This window comes from Nannospalax galili, unplaced genomic scaffold (genome assembly GCF_000622305.1).
Source record: "Nannospalax galili isolate Female #2095 unplaced genomic scaffold, S.galili_v1.0 scaffold69, whole genome shotgun sequence".
NCBI lineage: Eukaryota > Metazoa > Chordata > Mammalia > Rodentia > Spalacidae > Nannospalax > Nannospalax galili.
In genome coordinates, this window is record NW_008360297.1 from 2,039,232 (window position 1) to 2,047,921 (window position 8,690).

The 8,690-nt window shown below is 50.7% G+C and overlaps 1 protein-coding gene across 1 annotated transcript; it reads right to left on the minus strand.

The window, feature by feature from the left end:
• Nucleotides 1-204: 204 nt before the first annotated feature.
• Nucleotides 205-6,782, minus strand: Osr1 (odd-skipped related transcription factor 1). Its single transcript, XM_008824196.3, has 3 exons — nucleotides 6,476-6,782; nucleotides 1,464-2,166; nucleotides 205-604 (listed from the first exon to the last, which is right to left on the minus strand). The coding sequence occupies exons 2-3, from the start codon at nucleotides 2,126-2,128 to the stop codon at nucleotides 469-471; spliced, it is 801 nt and encodes a 266-aa protein (XP_008822418.1). The 5' UTR covers nucleotides 2,129-2,166; nucleotides 6,476-6,782; the 3' UTR covers nucleotides 205-468.
• Nucleotides 6,783-8,690: the final 1,908 nt, after the last annotated feature.

Below are 8,690 nucleotides of genomic sequence, written 5' to 3' on the forward strand. Positions count from 1 at the left end.
AGAGGAGGGGTTGGAAGCTGCCCAAGCGGGCAGAACTTCTTTTCTTCTCCCCTCTCAGCAGTCAAGAGTTTACAAGCTTATATGGTCAAAGGAAAAAAAATAAAAAATAAAGAAAACGTATAAAATAACAATAGAAAAAGTAATACTTCTGGGAGAGGCGCTGCTGCGGCTCTGCGGAGCTTTCGTTCTTTTTTTAAAATGCAGTTTTCCTTCCGCCACGTGAGTGAGTACCGCCTTTTGGCCAAGAGTTTAGCCGCGTCCTGGGGGAGCCGCCCAAGCTGGAGAAGTCACGGCCCGGGGCGAAGCTCTGGAGCGCCGCAAGCGCTGGGGACCCAGGGGACATTGTTGGGGTGGGGGAGATCCCGAGAGCCCCTCCCGCTGCCTGCAGAGTCGCCTTCAGCTTCGGGTCCCTCTGGAAGAGGGGGGCAGCGTGTTCCTGGGTCCTGGTGTCCCACAGGCTCTGTTTATTTAGCACTTAATCTTGGAGGTTTTGAGCTCCTTCACCTGTGAGTGTAGAGTCTTGTGGACAGCGAGAGTCCGGGACTGGCAGAATCCTTTTCCGCACTCTTGACACTTGAAAGGCTTCTCTTTGGAGTGAATATATCTGAGGACAGAGGCAGACAGTTAATCCTTGTAACCGGATGCACGGTTGTTTGTAGATGGCTGTCCAGGATTCCCTCCCACCGCTGTAAGGTGCTTGTGGGCAAAGGCAAAGGGAACTGAGTAGATATGCAAAATTCTGAGTCTGCATAGGCGACTCTGTTTGGGACAGTTTTGGATCCCTAAACAGACCGAGGCCAATAGACCACCTGTCTTCCTGGGGACAATGTGTGAGTACCTCCTCCTTCTAAGACCTGAGTCCTAGTTCCCACTAAAAGTCAATCAACATAGCTGGGGTCAGACCATTCCTAGAGCTTCACTCACCAAGTCGTTATTAAAAATTACAGGGGCTGGAGAGATGGCTCAGCTGTTAAGAGCACCTACATGGCAACTCACAGCTAACTACGGGCATGCACATGGTGCTCATACATACACTCAGGCACACAGACATAGACAAAATAAACTGAAAAAAAAGTATTAAAATTTTAAATTACATAAAATTAAGTAAACCTAAATATTTGGTTTCTCAAACACACTGAATTTCATATTTCAAGAGCTGGTTGCCATATTTTTCCACCAGTTCAGGAGCTTCCATTGGACAGCTCTGAGGATTAAGGAAGGAAGCAGAGACCCAACCTTGTGAAGACCTGATCCATACAGTCTTAGGTCCTATTCATCCCCACCCACGTTCAACACCTTCCAGGAGCCTCCTGTGGTTTCAGTCATGGTATTAGGGACTTCCCAGAAGGATGGGGAGGCTTAGAGCCAGAACCAGTGGGGGATCTCATGAACCTGGGGGGGGCGGGGGCTGAGACCAGAACAGCGGAGCAGACCCCTCCAAGGCCACCCACACTGTGCCACACCTGTGGTCCCGTAGGTGGTCTTGCCTCCGGAAGGCTTTGTGGCAGATGTCACAGGTGTAAGGCCGCTCGTCTGTGTGCGTCCGCTCATGGATAAGTAGGTTATAGGACTTGGTGAAGTGGCGGCCACAAAACTTGCAGACGAACTCCTTCTTGGTCTTGGAAGGAAGTCGTCCCCTCGTGGGCTTTTTTTCTGGAGACAGCTTGGTCACGTCCAGGAGGGCGCCCAGCCCACCAGCGGGGGAGCCAGGGCCCTCCCCCCGGCCGAGCTTGGAAGGATCTTCTTGTGTGGCAGCCAGGGCCAGGTTAGCAAAATCAAAGCGGGGCTTGGTCTTGAGTGATGGACCGCTCCCTCCAGCGGTGATCTCTGGCTTGGGCTGGATTACGTGAGGAAACCAAGGAAAAGCAGGCAGCTGGAAGCGGGCGTCCATAAGGCTGGACATCGCACCCGGTACTTTAGAGAAAGAGGAGCGGGGTAGGTGCATAGCTGGGTAGCCCAGCGTCCATTGGTGCAGATGCACAGCATGTAGGGCACTGAAACCGTACAGGTTGGGCAAGTGGTCCGAGGGTACTGTGGGCAGGCCATTCACTGCCTGAAGGAAAGAGTAATTGGTGAGCTGCAGGGACGGGTGGATGGGCACTGGTGCTGGCAAGGTTTTGCTGCCCATTTCTGTAGCTGGTAGCTGCAGTGAGTCCCAATATCAATCTGCAAAGACAGGAAGAGAGAGAAGAAAAGAGAAGCTCAGAATAGATCTCCTTCCTCCAGAATTTCAGTCCAATCACACCTTCTCCTTTCCCCTGGGCAGGAGGCTGGAATCTGAGACCTCACCCATGAACCCCACTGCCCTCTCAAAACAGAGGAGAACATAAGCAGGAGAACACTCTTGTCAGAACTCTCCCTAATGGGAAGACTCCCTCTGAATGGTCTCAGGCACAGGTAAGCATGTCTCTCTATGAGAGACTAAATCTTAGCAATGCAACAAACTTAAAGTGGGGGCCTGCTGTATACAGTGAAAGAGTCAACCATAGGAGCACAGGCATTGTAGGCAGACATCAGACATCTACATCCAGGCAAGCCTGGGGCCACACAGAATTCTATCCCTAGGAAGATAACAGAATCAGGAAGCACACTTACACATTCATGTAGGGATAATAAACACAGACTAACACATTTAGAAGCAGAATCAACAAGAAGGCACACAGGCAAACTGTGACAGCCAGTGTTTTATAAGACAACACTGTACAAAACACAGGAAATATTATGCATCCTCCAAGAGCCTCCAGAATGTGAACAAATGCACATGCCTCCTGGTTCCTACATGTGAAGGTCTTTGGGTGACTGATTTGGTTTCCAAACCAAGGAAACCATGTCAGTTTCTTTAAGTCTCACTTTGACCTTAAATTTGCTGCATGCCTTTCAATCATTAACCCTGTGGACCGCACTCTCTTGATAGCTGCTTTCAGAATGACTCTACCATAGCCTCCAGTAGTCACCTTTATTCCAAGAAAGATACAACACCCACATTCAGTTCATTTATTCTGCCAAGCAGATGCAATTCCATATGGGAGGGTGTATATAAGCCCCCTCCCATAGCAAAGAGGAGCAGGTTTGGGGGATGCTCAAACAGTTTATGTATGATGAGAACCTTAGGCAGGTCAGTGTTTATAGAGGCAAGAACACTAATGCCAGGCCTTCATAGCTGTGCTCTGTGCACCCTCCACCAGCAGAGTTCTTGAGTAAGATCAGAAGGAAGCCATGCCAAAGTGACCAGGGGCTCAGGGGCGGACATCTTCTGGCCTCTTTTTTCTGGTTCTCCAGCCTGAAGGTTGGATTCTCAGCCAGTCCCAGACACTTAATTCAGGTCTATATAGCGGAGGAGAAAAACAACGAAGAAAGCCAAATACTTGGAACCTTCAGAAAGTATCTGAACTTGGGTCTCCTCAGGAAGTTCTTGTCAGAACAGGGTGCTTGTAACACCCTCCTCCTTTGCCAGTGCCAGTCTCTAGATGTGGACTGCTTCTTTAACCTAGTATTGCTCTTTCTCTTTCTTAAATCTTTCCTCTGTTTGAAGCATTCCCTTTCCCTAGGATGTGCTAGCTCCTGCTCTGCTTTCTGTATCAGAGCCCAGACTCACCCCTACAGGCCCAGCCACCCTCAAGCCCAAGGGCAAGCTAGGGGAAATGGATTCAGCTCCTTTCTCTGCAGTGAGACTCTAAAATGCCTGGATAGGTCCAGGGATGTGTGGAGTCTCTTCCTGTGAGGAACTGAGGACACACTTTACCAAGAAAATCTCTGTAGAAGCTGTCAGGAGGGAGACTGGTGGTTCTGGCTCTAATGTAAGACACATTGCTGGGGTATGAGGGGTGCACAACATACAAGAGGTGGCAGGAATTTGCTGCTAATATTAATTCAACTTTCCAGCTAAGGGAGACAGGAATCTGCAGAGATCCAACCTGGCTAGCTAGTATGACAGCAAGTCCCAGATGCTGGGCACCAACCTTCTTTACCATTCAAAGCACAAAACCTGTGCCAGACAAACCAAGAGCATCACAAGAGTGAAGCAAAGTACATTTGGGCCAAAGAGGAAGTTAGAACCCCTTCATGTTGGGGAGGAAGAAAAGAGGACTATCAACTTCAAAGGTCTGTCTGCCAGGACTTAAACTAGATGAGCACTCTTTGATTTGCCTTCTCCTCTTCCCATCCAGGCGCAGGAAATCAGATCCTTATCTCTGGCTCTCTGGAACTGCCAGAGCAAGGAGGAGGCAGCTCTCCTCTCAGTCCCAGGCCCATGTGAAGCCAACCCAATGGCAGTGGCAGTAGTACTCTGGGCTGAACAAACCTTCTTGTGACCCATTGGTAGAACCCTCAGACTTTTCCTCCCCTCCTCTCAGTAGCAAAGATGACTGGAGCAGCCTTAGCAGCCTGGAGTTGGGTGCGTGCAGCCATCTGAGTTCTGGAGAGCCAGGCTTTCCCTGATATCTGCCGGAGGATCTTATTTTCCCAACACTCCGTTTATTTTTCTCAATGGCCCAGGTAGTTTGTTTTCTGCATCTTTCAGGGGCTAGGGCTTCCCAGTGTCCCGCCAACGACTTTCCCATACTCGAATTTCGTTCCAAACGTGACTTTTTACACCAAAACCAAAAATGGGCCGAATGCACGATTTGGTTTTAAGTGGTCAGCTAAGAGGAAAACACAGTTGCATACATGCCCCTGCAGCCAGCAAGGATGTCCCAAGCACCCGGCCGCTTCAGCTGCTGTACCCTCGATCCGACCCGCGCTTTCCATGTTTGAACAGAGAGGGATCACTTCTCAGACACAACATTGCTCATCATGAAACTTGGGCCTGGAGATTTGGGAAACACTGGTAAGTGTCCTGATTCGGTGTAGTAATCATAATTTGTGCCTGAGAGCAGGGGGTCCCGGTGCGCATGCATTTGCGCCCCCCTTGAGCCAATCCCGGGTCTGCCGCCAGTCCCTATGCGGGGCACTAATGAAGTGTACAGAGTCTATTAAAGTGGTTTATTCGGGACTAATTGAGCGTGAGCGAGTTAACTGCTTGCATTAATGAGGACAGAGAGAACTCCACAAGCTTGTGCCTGAAAGAGCCCAGCAGTGGCCCAACGTAATCACCCTTGACATCAAATCCCTCACTGCAGTTGTGACAGGGGACCGGCTCCCAGTCCACAGCCAGATACTGACCAGCCTTGGATATTTCTGTTGCATTTTTCTAACAAACAAGATCGAACGAAACCAACGTGGAGTTCACCATTCTGCTGCACTGAGATGTCCCCTGAGTACTCAGTGACCTGCTACCCAATCTTAATGAAAAGGCAATTAATTCCAAAAGCCCAAGACAGACAATCTCACCATCCCTGCAAGCCAGCACCTTTCTTCCCAGAGAGGCCGTGAACCTAGGATGCTAGCATTGCACGTGGTTCTGTTTCAAAGAACCAACCTGCAGCACCAAATCCGAGTGATATTTACCGAATTATTACAACAAAGAAAACCCCGGAGAGAGATTCTGCTCTGGAGCGCACCACACTTGTACCCGATCTGCTGAAAAGGGGCTGCCCATGAGTGGCATTCTTACTGATACTGGTCGGTGGAGGGAAAGGTTAGATCAATAGGCAGCCGCCCTCACCTACTCTGTCTTCACAAGTTCCCATCTTTTCCCCTGACGGCTGGGTTAGGAGAGAATCAGGGGAGCAAAAGAATTCTCTCCGAATCCCCACCCTAGAGACATCTGCAACTCTGTAGTGGTTCTGCTTCTTTGGTGTTTGGGTGTCCAATGAGAAAGCAGCGCTTGTACCCCCTGCATGCCTCCCTACACCACGGGCAATCAACGATTACAGGCCCCAAGCCTGAGCACAGACAGAAACCATCCTACAGAGATTACCTCAAACACAACCCAAGTGCGAGGCTGGCGTCAGACACGCAGTCCTGCGCTCCTGGGTGTTAAGGGCCTCGTATCTGAACCACAATTCCCCAAAAGACAAACTCACATTGAAGCGCAACAGGGCCGGGCAATGCACCTGTCCCCGGTGCGTAGGCTAGGGTTATGACCATCTGATCACTCTCCCCTCTTCCTCCGCTAAGGCCAGACAGTCTGAAGTAAAAGAGCATCTCGCGAAAGTTTGTGCTAGCTGAAGTTGCTCTAGTTTCTTAAAGGGAGCCCGCAGACTTATTTCTAAAGTCTGTGGGCACTTTACCGGGATTCTGCGGAACCGGTTGCACAGTTGGCTTCAAAGGCCCAGATGTGTCCCGAGACCGCCTTACCCCGAGGTCAGAGGCCAACAACCCTGCGTTGGATATCCTTGAGCCAGCATCCCCACAACCCTGTGCTGCAACTGTTCTCAACTTCACAAAGATCCACCAGCCTTCGTTATCAAGAAGAACTTTTGGGGACATTGAAAAAGAGGAAGCACCCTCTGTAACAGGGAACCCAGGCGTCTTGCCCGCATTCGCCTCGCTGAGCCCGGAGCCCAGGAGCCCAGGAGCCCAAGGCTGCAGTTACCTTGTTCCACCGCGGTCCCTGGACTGAGTGCGTCTCTGAGGCTCGCTGCGCGGGACTGGAGAAACCAGAGAAGCTGGAGCTCACCGGCACCGCTAGCGACCTGGGGTCTTGACGCGCCTCTGGCTGCCGGGATTCCGAGCGCCCGACACGCGGGAGCGCTCAGCAGCCCCGGGAATCCAGACCGCTCGGGGATGTTGAGCTTCGCTCCTGGCTCCCTTTCAGAGTCTGAACCCGAGCGGGTGAGAATGTTCTGGGGAGAGGCCGAGCTGCGTCTCACTCATCCCTTTGCACCGAGCCGCCTACTTATTTTAATCCACCACCCCCTACCCCCCCGCCCCTTGCCTCAGGATTCCTCCCCTCCCTCCCCTGCCCCCCAACTCTGCCTGCGCCTGCGCACTGAGAAATAAAGTTTTGCTGACCCGGGCAGCCTACTTTGGCAGCTGCGCTGGCTTGGCCTCTGCTTCTCCCAACCTGTGTCCGCTCCCCTCCAGCACCGCGCGACCCTTTCTGTTTTTTTAGGTTCACAAGGGTAAGCAGTAGAGAAAACAGTTCCTACCCGACAAGAGTGGGCTAGAACAGCACATTTCAGGGTTTTGTTGTCCTGCTTTGGGATGCAACTTATGCCTGTGAAGGTAGGGAGGAGTTCTCTGAATCGCGACACCCGGTCCATAGCTTTGGCTTCAGCACAACTTTGCAGTCTGGCAAAATCGCCTCTCTTCCCAGAATCTCCTCTTAGAGGCGGCAGACCCCTGGTGTGGACGAGCTTTCTGACACCTCAGAGTGCTCCGGACCAGGGCTGTAACTCTGGCAGAGTTGGCTGGTTCCTAGTGCGGAAGGGCCAGGATTACCGACTCCAGTGAGCCATAACATCTGATTGCTGATGGCTGACCCCAGACGCTGGACTGTGGAGTTGAGTAGGAAGGTCCCTGATAGAGTTTATGGGAAGGGAATGAAAAGTTATTTCCCTGGGACCCAGAACTCTTTGGGATTTCACCCCAAAGTACAACTGCACACTCTGTAGTCATGCACTAGTGTTAGGATGAATGAAAATTTGGAGAACAGCTGGTACACTCGGACTTTTTGGATCCAGGAGCTGAGTCCGGTTGCATTTGCAATGTATAGGGAGTCATGATTCTGGCATAGGACAATTCTGCCTTCTCTGTCTAGGCCTTATGGAGCATGCCAGTGCCCTCTTAACTGCTGATCCCTGGAGCTGACCTGCTACTGATCCCAGCCGGCCTTCATCCCTCATCCCTCTCTGCCATCTTTCTGGAACATCCAGCCTGGGTTCTTCATGAGGAGGAAGTGAGGATTTCTGACTTGACTTCCTGACTTTGCCTCAGAGTTGCTGCTACAGAGTGACCCCTCTGTATCTCCTGGGGGCCAGACACTTCCCTAATGTGTTGGTACAGCTTCTCTTTGGATGTTCTTTCCCATTCTCTAGCGTTGGTTCACAAAAGCTGATCTGTTAACACAATTTTCTTGAGGTAGAGTTCCATTCCTCATGTAGGGCATGGTCATAGAAGATGGCCCCCACCCCCTAACCCTTACACACACACACACACACACACACACACACACCTCCATAATTGGAAGAGACTCTTGATATCCATGTTTAGAACAGAATCCAGTGTCTCAGTAGCTTTCAACGAAGCAGAGAAGAGGAAGAGAAAGTTCTAGTCTTTGTTCAAGAGCTTCACTCACCTGACCCCTCAAGCTAGTGCACAAGGATGAGACACACATAAGTGTGGCTATGTGCTTAGAATCTTAGTAACTGTCAATTAGCCTGCTGCCCCTTGGAACAAGAGGGAGCTGTGATCACCTCTGTTGGAGAGCTGGGAAAGACATAAAGTCCAGGCAGGTGTTCCTGGACTTCACTGACTTCCTTCCACTTTGACAAAAGGAGTTTGTGGATACCAGTTTCAGGCTTCCACAGGAAGCCAAAACTTAGGGAGTCTCCATACCAAGAGTCAGATTCCCCAACCAAGTAAACAAAACAGGGCTTCTGGTTATTGGCTTATATACATTGAAGAAAAGCAATTGGATATTCAAACTTAAAAAACCTCTTGGGACATATCACACCCATCTCCTATTCAGAATTCCCCAGGGCTCAATTCTGTTTCTTTCATCTTTTAACTTGTCTTTTTCTTCAAAACCCAGACCCTTGGCCAGCATGCCTAGGAAATTCCACAGAGCAGAAAATAGTGGGATCCCT

Bases quoted from the DNA above. Each gene is read 5' to 3' on its own strand.
- Osr1 (XM_008824196.3), bottom strand. From the start codon at position 2,128: ATGGGCAGCAAAACCTTGCCAGCACCAGTGCCCATCCACCCGTCCCTG. The intron at 605-1,463 runs GTGTGGCACAGT...CTCTGTCCTCAG, and splicing joins GACCACCTACGGGACCACAG to ATATATTCACTCCAAAGAGA.